The 17,290-nt window shown below is 45.6% G+C and overlaps 1 protein-coding gene across 2 annotated transcripts in view; it reads right to left on the reverse strand.

Annotated features, from left to right (window-relative positions):
• TEX9 (testis expressed 9) overlaps nt 1-17,290 on the reverse strand; it is a 448,029-nt gene that overhangs the window by 428,705 nt on the left and 2,034 nt on the right. For both annotated transcript variants that reach the window (XM_085644128.1, XM_085644127.1), the window contains exons 2-3: nt 3,150-3,241; nt 2,647-2,710 (exon numbers count right to left, since the gene is read on the reverse strand). In XM_085644128.1, coding sequence (XP_085500254.1) covers nt 2,647-2,710; nt 3,150-3,241 — 156 coding nt within the window. The remainder of the gene's footprint in view (nt 1-2,646; nt 2,711-3,149; nt 3,242-17,290) is intronic.

Genomic DNA, 17,290 nt, shown 5'->3' on the forward strand with positions numbered 1-17,290 from the left:
TTCCCGTCTAATATCATATAAATCATTTGTTGAATAGTATTCATCTTAAAGTGGATTATACGGAGGTAAATGTTTTTGTTTTTTTTAAGTATGTTTATTAAACATAAACAGGCTTCAGTTCAATACCCATATACAAGTAGCATTTAAGGAGAGATAGCCGAGACAAGGTCACAGTTCTTAAAATGCATCCCACCGGTGATCCCCCTCCATGAAACATCCACCCTCTTCCACCGCAAACCCTAGCATCCTGTCCCCCACATCAACACATCAGGTCACAGGGCTCACATCAAAGTTCTCTATATTCGGCCCATGCACTCTAGATTTTCTCCCCTTTACGAGGGCAGCCCCGACTCTGGTAGATACCCTGCTCCGCCCCTCATCACCAGTCCAGATCTCTTTTCTGGAGTTGGGGCTGTCTCTGCTCCCCTTGCTCGGGCAATGTTTCTCTTGGCAACCCCACCCGCAAGGGCCAGCCAGGTCTTGGCCCACTGCGGCCACGTAGTTTCTCCAGTGACCCCCAGGATAAGCCACCTTGGGTCAAGCGGGACACTATTGCCCACTACCTGTGCCATCACTCGTGTTATACCAGTCTAGTACGATTGTATCCGTGGGCATGACCAGAGTATGTGGAAGAAGGACCCTACCTCCCCACATCCCCGTATGCATTCGTCAGTCGCACAGGTGCCCATCCGAACGTACGCTATTCGGGATACATAGGATCTATCAATCAAGGAATCTGTAAAGCGCACTACTTACCCGTGAGGGTCTCAAGGCGCTGAAGGGAGGGGTGAACCACAACTGCTCGAAGAGCCAGGTCTTGAGATGTCTTCTGAAGGTGAGCAGGTCCTGCGTCTGCCCTACGGCAGGTGGGGAGGGTGTTCCAGGTCTTGGCCGCGAGGTAGGAGAATGATCTGCCGCCGGTGGTCTTTCGTTGGATGCGGGGGGACGGCCGCGAGGGCAAGGTTTGCTGAGCGGAGCTGGCGGGTGGGGGTCTAGAAGTTCAGTCTGTCGTTCAGGTAGGCTGGTCCGGTGTTGTGGAGTGCTTTGTGTGCATGGGTGAGGAGTTTGAAGGTGATCCTCTTGTCAACGGGGAGCCAGTGCAGGTCTTTGGAGGATACGGAGCTGAATCAGCCGAAACCATGCTCTTATGGCTATTTTTCAGGGTGTCTGCAATGCTTCAGCCCAGTCAACGTCCTCCAAGAGGCCTACATCCGACTCCCAAGCCTCCCTCAGCGAGCCCAAACAATCCGGGGTATTGTTGATCAATTTGCGATAGGTCAGAGAGATGGCCTTATCAATCATAGAGACTGAGGTGAAGGTTTAAGTCCTTTAGATTGATCACCTGCTGAAATTCCCCCAACAATATCTTCATCAGAAACACCAAACCGTACCATCCCTGCCTGTGGTGTTCTTCCAGGACTGGAACTATTGCATTTTTGCATAGTAAACTCAGAATAATGTCGTGAAAAGTAATTCTCTTTCTAAACTCTTGGGGAAATGAGTAGGAAGGGATCAACTTCTTGGAAAGGGAGTCTGAAACTCCAAGAAATATTCCAGTGTAATTACCTGCATCACAACACTCACTGATCCTTGATGGTCTCTAAATCATATCTTCTAAAATAAATTCAAACTGCCCCCCACCTTTCCTGCAGAAGCTCGAGTTTCTGCTTAGTTTGAAATGCTAATTATTCCTGGACCCCTGAGCAGACTTGGAGACACTATTCGGCTGTTTTGTTGAAATCGAGACTTATTAGATGAAGGTTCACATCAAATAATCCTTGGACGTGGAGAGGGCCTCACATTCCTGCTATAATTTTTAGATTGATATTTAAGCAGCTGAACATGCTTTGTACTCTTTAAAGAACACTGCATTAAACACTCCAGGTCCTCTTCAAAGAAATTGTCACTGGGAACGGTATCTTCAACAACCAAGTCTTTGAGCTGCGTCAAAATTTCAACTTCTCATGCAACTATCTTCTTGCAGTTGCCATTTCACTTGCTGCCCCAGTAGTGGGTTATAAATTATCAAATGTACTATCCGACAAATACTTCACTTAGCTCTTCATAGCCACAAAGGTCTTCTTCAATAGCCACTGAAAATTCTTTAATAATGATCGAGATGTTTAGTTGCAATAAATTCCAGCTCGCAGAGATGAATTAAATCCTGAATATGCCCTTCAAAGAAGCTTCTACCCTTTTATTCTGTGGATCGGTGATGACAAAGTCCTCAAACAGAAGCACTGAAATTAATTACATTTTTGTTTTTCCAACATACACTTGTTTTTCAAGGATTTTGTCTTGTTTAGACTGAAGGAATCTTACAATGGTATTCCAGGTTTCCTTGTAACCAGCCCTTCGTACTGGCTATTTTAATACTTTATGCTAAAAAACTTAGGAGTATTTTTTGCTTAAAATGTGAATTAAAATAAGGAGATTTTTTTTTTTTTTTAACAGCACCTATTTACATACTCTGTGCATTTGAGGTCTTAATAAGTCATATGAAAGATCCAGCCCGAAACAAGTCCTTTGGTAGTTACGCATTAAAAGACTACACGCTAGTCCTACGCAACTTGGCTGCACATGACTAAACAAACAGGTTTACATTTTTAAAGGTGCCCTCCTTTCCAGTTTTTGCCATTTACTCACCATAACTTCCTCAGCCTCTCGTACTAATTCAGTGGTCTTGGCTTCCAATTCTGCATTAAGACGCCTGCAACAGAAATGTTGAATCACTTTATTATGCCACAGAAACATATAAAGAGCAAGAATACTCTTCAGAACATTAAATTTATAGGCACGCAATTAACAGTTTATAAGATGAAGGTTGGCGGTCAAGAAAACAGATTAATTTCAAATATCTAAAATGTAGCTCCTTGTTAATACAGTACAATAGCTAAATCTCTTTAAATTCCTCATTCTGCAGAAAGATTGTGCTATTTCTTGACACAGATGTACAGGGATCGATTAGTAGTTTCTAAAGCTGTTGAACTAATAAAAATGAAACATTTACTTTTTAGCCTGGTCTGACAGGATGCTTTATAAGCATTCTGTTAAAATGTCCCTGCTGCTCAATTTCCTAAGAGTGCTTTAGTTTGGGTTGATCATATCTGCCTTTGCTGGATGGCCTTCGCTGGATGTCCTAAACTTACTTGTACTCCTCTTCCTTGGCCAGAAGATCCTCATGAGGTGTCCGTTTACTGGAGGAGGCAGACTTTGTCCCCGTAAACCGCGTCTTCTTCATCTAAATAGTAAAACAATACTTCTTTAATTATAGGTAAAAACAAGCATTTCAGTCTTCAAAAGTCACGTTATTTACTCATACACAAAATAAAAGTACGTTAACAGATTAGAAGCTATTATTTTGAACAATCTTACATAGTAGGTTGAATGTATGACCGAATGTGCTGTTAAACTGCGTTTTTGTTTTATGGAAACAAAAAAGTTTACTAGTTTGATCTCTGAAAATCAAAAGCCACCAGATATAATCAAACCTATGCACAAAACAGAAAAAGTATTGGACTTCGGTGCCAATGGCATAGCTATGTGGGCTAATGCACCCTCTGCAAATACATTTGCATGAGATGAAAGTTAGCCTCTAAGATTTCAAGCAAGTGCGAAAGAAATGCACAATATAAACATTTAAAAAAATGTATCTGCCTGTGTCCACACCTACACCTCTCTAGACAAGGCACAACAAAATCTCAAGAAAGACTTTTCTTCCTCTGTTTTTCACAAAGCCAGACGAGGAAGAGCTTGCGCCTCCAGCAATTCCTAAAGCCTAAGAGCTCATACAGACCATCGTTTTATGCACCAAGAGATTGGTAAACCCTTGGATTCACTGAAAAAACAGGGTACGAGCCCTTCTAGCCACAGAAAGGGAACAGCTACAGAGTTTGTTTTCAATGTGGTAGAGGAAGATCATGTGCCAACACAGGTAGGTCATGTTTTAAATCTTTTTGTTCCCCTTAGCAACCTTGGGGACAGACTCCCTCTGTTTCAAAACAACTGGAGACAAATCACATCAGACCAGTGGGATTCACAGACAAATCAGGGATATCAGACAGAAGGTTATTGCACGCCAATCAAATTAGTACCTCTTAGTCCTTAAAGTACAGTTCCTTATAATCGGATACAATATCCCTGGAAGTTCAGGAATTGTTATCCAAGGAAGCGATACAAGAAGTCCCATTCCATTTACCCGGGTTTCTCAGCAACCTCTTCTTGGTAAAACAAAAACAAACCAAAAAATAAATAAATCTATAAAAAGTTAATATAATCCATGTCATTTCTGTTTATATTTCACATGCTTTATTTAATATTACATCCACTAAGAGGATTTGGTTTTCCAGGATGATGTGTTACGGTATTTTATTACAGGCAGAATATTACTCTCGTGTAGCACATACTTGAGTCGCACCCAAGTGTTTATAACAGACCACAAATGAGTGGTTGCCTAAGGCAGTAAGAGTTTCTGTCAGTGGGCCAGAAAGTTGTTCAGAATAAGTGGTTATCCAGTCCTTAGCCTATCTGCAAAGCACATGTGGTATTTTGTCGGAAACCTCAGGATGGTTGCGTGAGGTCTGTAGAGTGTGTGGATGTCAGAATGGGTGTGAGGTAGGAGGATTTCGACAAGGGACGGTTATGGAGGCTTGTCTCAGGTGCCGCTTGTATTGTGTTACTCTTTACCAATTAAAGTTAACATCTTCTACTTACCGTCTGGACCCTCATCTTTTCCACAATGGCACCTAAGATGGGTTGCAGCGGCACCAGCGACCCCATGAAGATTTACCAGTGAGATGTGACCCCAGGAAGATTTACCAGTGAGATGTGCCCGGAGTGGCGTCTACTTTAGCCAGCGGTCTCCATGTACGTTGTTTTGGCGAGGTTTGTGACGAATACTTGAGATGATGTTACCGGAATGCTAGCAGTGTTCTTCTCTCCAGGTGTGGTCCTGAGGAGCTTTGTTCCTTGTTTTCATGTCCTGTGGGGAATTGTGATCCGGAGGAAGGAGTAGTTCATGTCGCAGCCGGTTGGACCAGTGATGTCAGTCTTGCTAGGCCGGCGGCCATCTTAGCATCTGGTCTATGACGTGCGCAGGATGGACAGCGTTCTGTGGCAGTTACGTGAGGCCATTTTTAGAGGAGAATCACGTCATCGCACTCTTCAACGTAACGTGACGGTCATTTTGAGAGCTGCGATGTCGTGTCTGCCATTTTGGACCGGTCTCAGGTACAGAAGTATCACAGATACGTTGAGGATATCGGCATGCTTCTCGTAGCTGTCAAGGTCGGGGACAGGCACACCTGGTGAGCATCGCCTGGTGAGCAGTTAGTTGTGGATATCAACGAGGATACTTGGTGAGCGGTTCTTCAGTTGTTGATGTCGGCATGCTTCTCGTGGCTGTCATGGTCGGTGATAGGCACACCTGGTGAGCAGTTCGTTTTCGTCTGTGCTAGTATGGTGAGGTGAATTTTCTGCTGTACTTGTGCTTCACAGTGATAGACACACCTCCATTTTGATTATTATCTGTGCTTGTGTCTTCGCAGTGATGAGGTGCTTCACGGCGATATGCACACCACCATTTTGATTATTATCTGTGCCTGTGTCTTCCTCAGCACTGTGATAAACTGGTGGCCTCCTTAGGGGCATTACGACATTCTGGATAAGCTTCGAAGACAACGCCACAATTGGCACAGATGGTGCACAATGCCTGAATTGTATCCTGAGCTCTCTGTATAACTAAAATGCTCAATGTAATGCGTACTATGATATACCCACTTGAAAATCCCAATAAAGTGGTTTTAAAAAAAAAATCTGTGCCTGTGTCTTCACAGTTAGAAGCACATTCTTCCAGATTGATCATTGTTCGGAGTTGGCTGCAGTGCTGTCACGAGGATGATTGGCACACCTTAAGCAGTACTTTTTTCCTGGCAGTGCTTGACTTTGGTATTCTTGTTCACTTCTGTTGGGTTATTATTTTAGTTTATTATTAAATACCATGCCAACTATTCAACGGCCACCATTCTTTTTAGTGGAACTTGGTGAACCTTCTATTGCTTGGGACCTTTGGATTGACCTTTCTGAGGCATATGTGGATGTCCTTGAAGAGGATTAGTGTTCGGAAGAAAGGAAGTTATCGCTTCTCAAGCACAGATTAGGGGCTATAGAGTTAAGAGAATTAAAAAATCTGCCTGCTATTGATAATGCTGGGGAGGTTGGAGTTTATCAATACGCTGTAAAAAAAAAAAAAAAAAAAAAAAAAAAACACGAGAAGTTTGGTAGGAAGATAAATGTGGTTATGGAGAGGTTTAAGTTTTACTCTACAGTACAAAAAATCAATTTGTATCTACCTTGAGAGGTCTGGCAGTAACGTGTGAATTTGCTCACATGACTTATGATCAGGTCCTCTGTGGTCAAATTTTGATGAAGACTAAAAGCAAGAAAATCCAAAAGAATTATGCTTGTGTGGGGAAATTTCCTTGAAAGCTGCAGTTAATGTTGCTAGGAGTGTTGAGTGTCAGAGGAGTGCTTTCGTAAAGTGAGTAACCAGGTGAGTGTTGTAGCTAAAGATTCTAAGGTGAAAATTAAAAGTGGTGAGGTTAAGGTTGGGGAGAGTACTACAGGAGGCAGAACTGGTGAGGCACGAGGGCTACTGTGTTTTAGGTGTGGTTCAAGTAAACATTTAGCCAATTCCAAATGGTGCCCGGCATTAAATAAAGCGTGCAGTACATGCAAAAAGAAGGGACATTTTAGTAGGGTATGTAAGAATTCGGGGAAGAAGGTCAATTATATTCAGGAAGATGTTTTAGAAGATCATTTGAGTGTAACTGGAAAGGTGTAGAGTGTGCAAGACAGTGTGGTGAATGAAGTGGACAAAGTTAAGAAACTGCCCATGTGTATTGTACACATTGATGGCGTTGAAGTAAGTACGATGGGGGACTCTTGTGCATGGTACACTACTATTGGTACAAATGTATTTGAGATCTTATGGCCAGGTAGACCGTTATTGGCCTAGATGTCAATCTTGGTAGTTATTCTGGCCATAAAACTGCACTGGAAGGGTGTGTGGGCGAAGGTGAGTTTTGGTAACAAGACATTTATGTAGCCAAGAGGGCTGCCACTATTATGGGTTGCGTTTCAGCAAACAAATGATGGACGGAATACTGACAATGCAAACATTCTCCCCAAGTCAAAAGATCTGGGTTAAATCCATCGTTCTTTTGCCCACTACACCACCCCAGTTTGGATCCAGCCATATGCAAATCAGTCTTGACCCTGTGCCCCATGGGAACAGTCCAGACGGCACTACCAGGCCAGGTCCTCCCAGGACCGGAAAAAAGCATCCTGGGACCGGTTTCAGGGTATGTCACCCTTCTTCAGTCAGGCTAGCTGACCAGACATGGGTCCCGTGCTCTCCATGCCACTGGAATCAAGCTATCCTGGCTGAAGAGGGGTGAAACCCCGAAACCGGTCCTAGGATACTTGTTTCCAGTCCAGGGAGGACCTGGCTTGGCAGTTCGGGCTGGCCTGTTCCTATGAGGCACAGGGTCAAGGCTGATTTGCATATGGCTGGCTTCAAACTGGAATGGCATGGGGAGCAAAAAAACGATGGATAAGGCCCAGATCTCTGTACTGGGGTGAATGTATGACATTGTTCTGCATTCTGTCCATCAACTGTTGTTTTTACTATTATGGGTTGGCTGCAAATCATGGAGTTGGGTTTGAATTTTGATGCCAGTTTGGAGTCTCCTGTGTTTGTGGTGCAACAGGAGAGTGGGGAAGGGACAATAGTGTATCCTTGAAAAGAGTATACTGAGCTTAAGGAAATGTATGCCAATGTTTTTTCTGACAAGGTAGGCAAACACAAGATTATATTGCGGGATGGTGTTTGTCCAGTAAAACAAAAACTTGGGAATGTTCCGGTTAATTATTGTGATAAATTGGGGAACATTCTTCAGAGTTTAAGTAAGGAATAATTGAACCTGTGGAGAGTTAAGGTTGGGTTTCTCCACTGGTAAATTCTCTTAAAGCCAATGGCGATAGATTTGAGGTGTGTGTGGACTTGAGGTGCCTTAACAAAGCAATTTGGGTGGACACTTTTCCCAACTTACAGGAGCTGACTTCTTCTATTGGTGGTGCTGCTTGGTTCTCCAAAATAGATTTAGTAAGCCCATATCACCAAATTGAATTGGATGAGGACTCAAAGCATTGCACAGCTTTTAGCACTCCTGAAGGTATGTTCAGATACTGTTGTATGCCTTTTGGATTGGCGAGTGCTTCATCAGTTTTTCAGAGAGAGATAAGAATTTTGCGTGGAATTTGTGGGGCAAAGGTGTTACAAGATGACATTTTAATCTTTGACAAGGACAAGGATTCTCATGACAAGTATCTATATGCAGTGTTGGCGGCTCTTAAGAAGCATGGATTGTCTGTTAAGAACAAGAAATATGTTTTCAGAGAACATGGAGTTGAGTATCAGAGCCGCAGAACAAGGAACAGATGATATCATTTTTGGGCCTCACCGAATTTTATTCATGCTTCTTAGAGAACTATGCGTCCAAAGTGGAACCATTGAGGGCGTTACTGGAAAAAAAAAAAGTGCTGTTCGTGTGGTCAGAACAGAAGTTAAGTTTTGAGGCAGTGAAAAAGGAAATCTGTGGCTCCTGGTTTCAAATCATTTATGTCTCAAGCTGAATGTGTGTTGTCAGTGGATGCTAGTGGGAATGGCACGGTGCAGTGTTTTCTCAACGCATGAGGAATGAGAAGTGGGTGGTTGCATACACTTCCGGGACATTAACAACTTATGAACCAAATTATTCCGTGACTGAGAAAAAGTTACTTGCGGCAATGTGGGCTGCTGAGCTGTTCCGGATGTATGTGTGGGGGAAGAAATTTAAGATCTGTAGTGACCATAAGCATTTGGTGAACATTTTGAGACCTGAAGGGAGTAGAAATGTAACACCAAGGTAGGCGAGACTAGCGTTGAAGCTACAAATTGAGTATATACCTGGGAAGGACACTTTGGTTGCGAATGGGCTTTCACATTTGCCTAGTAATAATGTGACTGATCTGGTGAATGGGGTAAGCGAGTGTGAGGTTGCTTTTACCTTTGAGGATATCACGTCTGTTGAGTGTGGGGAGAAGGTGGACACTGATGTGTTGTCTGAAGATGTGTGGTTACACAAAATGGATAAGGATGTGGTCTTGAGAGCTGTGGAGAAGTATTTTGTGGGCAGTTGGCCGAGGGAATCATCTTTACGTGGAGAATGCTCCCCCTTTTGCAAGATTAAGGAAGAGTTGTGTGTGTCGAATGGTATTATTTTAAGAGGCGACAGGATTGTGCCTCCAGTGAGCGTGCAAAATCGTATTATTGAGATGAGTCACAACGGTCACGGTGGTATGTCAAGTACTAAGGGAAGGATACAAGAGTTTTGATGGCCTGGTGTCGATAATATGGTAGATCGTTGGGTTAGGAATTGTAAGATGTGCTATGCCTGTCATAAAGTGGGAAAACCCTTGAGCTTTCCCTTGACCATGGTGGAGTTACCAGAGGGACTGTGGCAAAAAGTTGTTATTGATTTCATGGGCCCGTTTTCTGCAGTGTCTTCTAAAGACAGTTACACTATTGTTTTAATTGCTTATTATTCTAAGTGGCCGTAGGTAAGGATGGGGAGCAATGTGACCACAGATGTGGATATTGAATTTTTGGAGGATGTGTTTTCTCGGGAGGGTGTCCCAGAGGTCATGATCTCGGGTAATGGTGCCCAATTAACATCTGATAAAATGTGTGAATTTTTAAAGGGTATGGGCATCAAGCATGTGAAGACATCATTATATCATCCAGAGGGGAATGGCCAGGTGGAGCGCTTTAACCCTTTCAGTGCTCATTGCGGCCTGGAGCCGTCATGATACACAGTGGGTATGTGTTCATGACGGCACCAGGCCGTCATGACACATCACCCAGGAAATCCCTCTGGTGCGGGCACCAGAGGGATTCCCTTTACACCAAAAGAGCCTCAGGAGCTGGGGGAAGAGCTTCCCCAGCTCCCGAGGCCCCCCCCTGGTTTCCCTGAAATGACTATCGGCGCGCATGTCGCGCTGACGTCATTTCAGTGAAAACCGAAACTGAAATGAGCCTTTAGGCTCATTTCAGGTTCAATGTGCTCAGGGGGCTATCTCAGCCCCCTGAGCATGTAGAAAGATGGGAGAGGTATCGCTGGAAAGGGGAGAATCTCCCCTTTCCAATGGTACCCCTCCCCAGTGGATCCCTGCTTGTGGATCGCCACAGGAGGGCGATCCCCAAGCAGGGATCCACCCACTAGACACCAGGGAGGGGGGAGCTGCCCCTTGGGTAAGGGCCTTTGCTCCCTCCAATTCAATTTGGCAAAATGTAGTCTTTTTCCACCCCAGGGAGCAGATGGGGGCAGTAGCGCCCAATCTTCCCTCCTACCCCCCCTCCCCTCCCCGGGGAGCAAAAAGCCCACTAGACACCAGGGATTTTTTAGCATATAAAAATAAGGGTGGGGGTTGCCCCCACCCCCTGCAATCATTACAGTCTTTCTGCCCCCCCCCTGGGGTGCAGATGGGGCAGTAGCCCCCAATCTGCCCCCCCCGGGGGGGGCAGAAAGCCCACTAAACACCAGGGATTCGTTTTTTTGAATTATTATTATTTTATTTTTAAAGGTGGGGGCTGCCCGAAACGGGCACGCCAATGTCCCCACCCACCCGCCACCATTACAGCCTTTCTGCCCCATCTGGGGGGCAGATGGGGCATTGGCCCCTTATCTGCCCCTTCAGGGGCGGAAAGCCCACTAAATGCCAGGGATTTTATTTTGCACAATTTGTTTTAGGGTTGGGGCTGCCCAAAACAGGCATGCCAATGCCCCATCCCCCCCTCCACCATTACAGCCTCTCTGCCCCAACTGGGGGGCAGATGGGGGCAGTAGCCCCCATCTTCCCCGCCCGGAGGGGCAGAAAGGCCACTACATACCAGGGATTTTTTTGCGCAATTTTTTTTCGGGTGTGGGCTGCCCGAAATGGGCACAATAATGCCCCCATCCCCCCCACAGAAATGACAGTCTTTCTGCCCCCCCCCCCTGGAGGCAGATGGGAGCTGTAGCCCCCAATCTGGCCCCCCCGGGGGCGCAGAAAGTCCACTCGAAACCACAGATTTTTTGTTTTATTCGCGTAGGGGTATGGGCTGCCCTAAATGGGCATGACAATATCCTCACCTCACCCCCATAGAAAGTCCAGTTTTTCTGCCCCCCGAGAGGGTAGATGGGGGCAGTGGCCCCTACTCTGCCCTGGGGCAGAAAGCCCACTAGGCCCCAGCGATTACGCGGGCTTTTTTTTTTTTATGCGTGGGGGTTGCCCAAAATGGTCATACCATTGCCCCCACCCCCACAAAAAATATCCACAGTCTTTCTGCCCCTCTTGGGGGCATATCGGGATGAACCCCCCTCCCCCGATTACCCCACAGGGCGGCAGAAAGCCCACTAGGCTCCGACTTTTTTTTAGCAATGTGCCTACCTGTGGATTGTGGGCCCTAGCGCAGCTGGCACCTAGGGAAACCTTCCAAACCTATACATTTTTTAAAAACTAGACACCCAGGGGAATCCAGTATGGGGTGACTTGACTGGCTCTCACCAGGTTCTGTTACCCAGAATCCTTTGCAAACCTAAACATTTTGACCAAAAAAAACACATTTTCCTCACATTTCTGTGGTGGAAAGTCCTGGAATCTACGTGGATCCACAAATTTCCTCCCACCCAGCGTTCCCCCAGGTCTCCTGATAAAAATGATACCTCACTCACGTGGGTGGGTCAAGTACCCGCGACAGGCAAGGCCCAAAACCTATTGAGGCGACATCAAAATTTCCTATCACAAAACAACCTAGTTTTACAAAGGGGGTCCCATGAGTTTTTAGCCCCGTGCTCGGCGGCCATCTAGGGAAAACTTCCAAACCCATAAATGTCTGAAAACTACACACCCGGGGGAGTCTAGCGAGGTATGGCTTGCATGGGTCCCTGAACGTTTTCCTACCCAGAATCCCCTACAAACCTCAGATTTAGCTAAAAAAAAATATATATATTTTTTTTTTAAATATGTTTTTAGCCAATTCTGCTTTTGACACCCACACAAGTTTTGGGCTCTTCCTAGTCACAGGCTTTTGGCCCACCCACACAAGTGAGGTATAATTTTACTCGGGAGAACAAGGGGAACACTGGGTGGTAGGACATTAGTGCCGGTACGGTGATCCCACACAAAAATGAAATGAAAAAGTGATTTTTTCAGCTATATTTGAGGTTTGCAGGAGATTCTGGGTAGGAAAACGTTGGGGGCCCCACACAAGCCATACTTCGCTGGACTACCCCGGGTGTCTAGTTTGTTTGTTGTTGTTTGTGATAGGTAATTTTGATGACGCCTCAATAGGTTTTGGGCCCTTGCGTGTCGTGGGTACTTGACCCACCCACGCGAGTGAGGTATCATTTTTATCGAGAGACATTGAGGAACGCTGGATGGGAGGAAATTTGTGGATCCACGTAGATTCCAGAATTTTCCCACACAGAAATTTCAGAAAAAAAGTGATTTTTTAAGCTAAATTTGAGGTTTGCAGGGGATTGTGGGTAGGAAAACGTTAGGGGCCCCACGCAAGCCATACCTCGCTGGACTCCCCCGATTGGCTAGTTTCCAGAAATGTGTGGGTTTGGTAGGTTTCCCTGGATGGTCGCCGAGCCCAGGGCCAAAAACTCATGGGACCCCTCTTGCAAAACCAGATTGGTTTGTGATAGGTAATTTTGATGTCGCCTCAATAGGTTTTGGGCCCTTGCATGGGTGAGTCAAGGACCCGTGACAGGCAAGTGAGGTACAATTTTTCTCAGAAGACTTTGGGGGACGAGGGGTGGGTAGAAATTTGTGGCTCCATGCAGATTCTAGAACTTTCCACCACAGAAATGTGAGGAAAATGTGTTTTTTTAAAACATATTTTTAGGTTTGCAAGTGATTCTGGGTATTGGAACCTGGTGTGAGCCAGTCAAGTCACCCCATCTTGGATTCCCCCGGGTGTCTAGTTTTCAAAAATGTATAGGTTTGCTAGGCTTCCCTAGGTGCCGGCAGAGCTAGGGTTCAAAAACTACGGCTAGGTACTTTGCCAAAAAAGGGTCATTTTTCGCTGTGAAATTGTGGTGTGTCCACGTTGCCATTTGCGCCGTTTCCTGTCGCGTGCACTAGGCCTACCCACACAAGTGAGGTACCATTTTTCTCAGAAGACGTTGGGGAACGCGGGGTGGGTGGAAATTTATGGATCTACGCAGATTCCAGAACTTTCCACCAAAGAAATGTGAGGAAAATGTGGGTTTTTTGACAATTTTTTAAGGTTTGCAAGGGATTCTGGGTAACAGAACCTGGTGTGAGCCAGTCAATTCACCCCATCCTGGATTCCCCTGGGTGTCTAGTTTTCAAAAATGTATAGGTTTGCTAGGTTTCCCTAGGTGCCGGCAGAGCTAGGGTTCAAAAACTACAGCTAGGCACTTTACAGAAAAAGGGTAATTTTTCATTGTGAAAATGTGGTGTGTTCACGTTGCGTTGTGAGCCGTTTACTGTCGTGGGCACTAAGCCTACCCACACAAGTGAGGTACCATTTTTATCGTGAGACTTAGGGTAATTCAGATTTGTAAAGCAACTGTTATTACCCATGGACTTTTGATGCATTTCTGCCTTCCAAATGAAAGAATGTGTAAAAAAGAAGTAATTTGGAAAAATGATCAATAATTCTCATGCTAGTATGAGTATTCCCAATTTCAGAAATGTGCAAATATCTACTGTTTCTAAACTCTATATTTTGTTCCCATTTCAGAAATACATAGCTGTCTTTCATACAGATTTTTCCATGTACACATTTTCCCAGAATAATTGCTATATACCCAGTACAGAATAAAAAACCATTGCAAGTTGCTGCTCAGTTTTTGGCTCTGGGTTCGTCGGGTTCTTGGTGAACCTACAAGTCCTATATATCCCCACAACCAGAAAGGTCCAGCGGATGTAACAGTATATTGCTTTCAAAGAGGTGTTATAATTAGAAGAAGGTACATGTGAAAACGTTGACACAAAAAGCTGGTTTTTTTTTAAAACTAATTTTTCCTATATTTAACTGTTAGTTTCTATAAAGAAACCTTGAAGGATCTACACAAATGACCCCTTGCTGAATTCAGAATTTTGTCTATTTTTCCAAAATGTATAGCTTTCCTGGATCCATTATTGCTTTCATACCCATTTCCACCATTAACTGGAAGGAGGTTGAAAGCACAAAAAATGGCAAAAATAGGCAATGTCCCAGAAAAATGCCAAAACTGAGTAAAGATTTTTGGTTCTCACAAAAGTCTGCTTGTCCCAGAAAGCTGGGAAGATGGTGATTTCAGCACCACAACCCCTTTTTTGATACCATTTGCAGGGAAAAAAACCAGACGCTTTCATCTGTAGTCCTTTTTTCACATTTTTCCCCCAAAAAAATAAATTTAGCTGTATTTTGGCTAATTTCTGAGTCCCCTCCAGGGGAATCTACAAACCCTGGGTACCTTTAGAATCCCCAAGCCTAAGCGCGAACTACCCCAAATAGCCCCAAAAAAAGGCTTAGCATGGGGGGGTGGGGGGAGGCCTAGCAGCGAAGGGGTTAACATTGTGGAAAAGATGAGGGTCCAGATGCTAAGTAAAAGATATTAACTTTTATTGGTAAAGAGTAACACAATACAAGTGGCACAAGAGACAAGCCCCCATAACCATCCTTCCAACCGTCCCTTGTCGGAATCCTCCTGCCTCACACCCATTCTGACATCCACACACATACCTCATGCAACCATCCCAAGGTTTCCGATACGATACCACACACCTTCCCCCTATAAGCTACCCCACAATAATAAAACATCGTAACTAATTACAGAAGGAAGGAGAGCAAAAAAACAACAACTATCTTAGCATATAATTGGCAAAATAAGCCAGGGCTTTCCTCAACCTCCCACCTCAGCAAAACACCACCTTCACCATCAGACTTGTGCATAGCAATACCCTCCAGCACAACATCACTACTACACAAACAACTCCACACCGCGATTTTTTCCCCAAAACATACCCACTGCACTCCTTCTCATTAGCATCTTCCCTACCAGGCGCACCATTCTGCACATTACACAAACTTATCCGACGCAAATTCTATCTCCTTCCGTCTTCCAGCTCCATAGCACTACCAAACAACACACATAGCAATGCTCATGTATGCCAGTTGCAGTTGTGATTCTATGAAAAAGTGTGGGTAGGGTGGCACTCCAGGGATTTTAGTTTACATGTTTAAGCCACGCCCTTAATTATACCGGTCATGCCCCTTAGGGCCACCCCACTTAAAAGCCCTGAATATACCCCTGCAAATACATATACGTTTAATTATATATGCATTTTTTTTAGGTCTCGGGACCATCCGGTCTGCCGAAGGCAGAACCGGAAGTCAAGAGATTTAATGTTTTGGAGAAGAGGGGCTTGAACCCGCCCCTCTTCTCGCCTCTTCTCCATTGGCTGGCCTCTTGAATGCTGGCCTGCCATTGGAGAAGAGGTTTGTCTCTCCGATCAGGCCCCGTCCTTTTCGGATCGGGGGGGCGTGTTTTTTGCAGAAAGTCTAATTATCTCCTCCAGCCAATGGCTGGAGGAGATAACAGCAAAACACGCCCCCGAATCCGAAAAGGACGCTGCGTTTCTCCGAGGCATTTCTGCTCTGCCTCGGAGAAAGGCGGTGGTGTCTTCCGGTGCCCTCGGCTAACCTTACTTTCAAACTGGCTAAACTTACTTTCAAACTCCAGGGGTTGGTATGCGTGCGGGGGGTGGGGGGGGGGAGGTGGAGGGCGCAGCTATGGGATTATAGATCTTGTTTATGTCTAACTCCAATGTCACAGTCATGTAGGCAAAAACATAAGCAGCAAAATATGACAGGGCGACAGTCGACATTTGTCCAGCTCGGTGTAAGACTGTGTAGCGCACAGAAACATGCCATTGACCCCCCCTTCGCCACGCTGCCTCTACCTTCCCCCTGCTTCTCAGTGTTCACTGCAGAGCTCTTGTTTACTGACCTCCGCTTCTTTCGAAAGGGGGCTGCCGCTTGCACCCGTCGCATCTTGTAAACAATGCAGGGAGGAGCCTAGAAGGGGCCGATTTTCTGCAGATCTGGTGGGACAGCGGCAGTGATATCCTCACGTTGTCGTAACTCTTCGTTTTTGTAACAGATGTGGCACGATGTATTGAGGGGGCCTGAGACCAGCGAGTCACCTCCTAGCTGGTAAGATAGTACAAAGTGTTAAAATGCCTGGCGCTGGCTTCCTTTGCCATTTGCCGAATTCAGTCGCATGAGGGAAGAGTCAATTTTTGTACGCCCGAGGTCGGCAAAGCAAGCGAGAATGCCCCCACCCACAAAATTGTTGTCGGACATCCCAGGCTCGACTCTCGGACAGAGCCAGCGATTCACTTCGACTTTCTTTGGGTCGCATCTGTTGCTGCCGGCATGTGACCCTGGATGTCAATAGTTCAGTAGAGTTCAGCACTAAACAAGCATTTACAATGCAATGGTCTCGGCATTGGTAAAATTAAGGCGGTGGTGTCTTCCGGTGCCCTCGGCTAACCTTACTTTCAAACTGGCTAAACTTACTTTCAAACTCCAGGGGTTGGTATGCGTGCGGGGGGGGGGGGGGGGGTAGAGGGCGCAGCTATGGGATTGTAGATCTTGTTTATGTCTAACTCCAATGTCACAGTCATGTAGGCAAAAACATAAGCAGCAAAATATGACAGGGCGACAGTCGACATTTGTCCAGCTCGGTGTAAGACTGTGTAGCACACAGAAACATGCCATTGACCCCCCCTTCGCCACGCTGCCTCTACCTTCCCCCTGCTTCTCAGTGTTCACTGCAGAGCTCTTGTTTACTGACCTCCGCTTCTTTCGAAAGGGGGCTGCCGCTGGCACCCGTCGCATCTTGTAAACAATGCAGGGAGGAGCCTAGAAGGGGCCGATTTTCTGCAGATCTGGTGGGACAGCGGCAGTGATATCCTCACGTTGTCGTAACTCTTCGCTTTTGTAACAGATGTGGCACGATGTATTGAGGGGGCCTGAGACCAGCGAGTCACCTCCTAGCTGGTAAGATAGTACAAAGTGTTAAAATGCCCGGCGCTGGCTTCCTTTGCTATTTGCCGAATTCAGTCGCATGAGGGAAGAGTCAATTTTTGTACGCCCGAGGTCGGCAAAGCAAGCGAGAGTGCCCCC

This window comes from Triturus cristatus, chromosome 3_1 (assembly GCF_964204655.1).
Source record: "Triturus cristatus chromosome 3_1, aTriCri1.1, whole genome shotgun sequence".
Classification (NCBI taxonomy): Eukaryota; Metazoa; Chordata; class Amphibia; order Caudata; family Salamandridae; genus Triturus; species Triturus cristatus.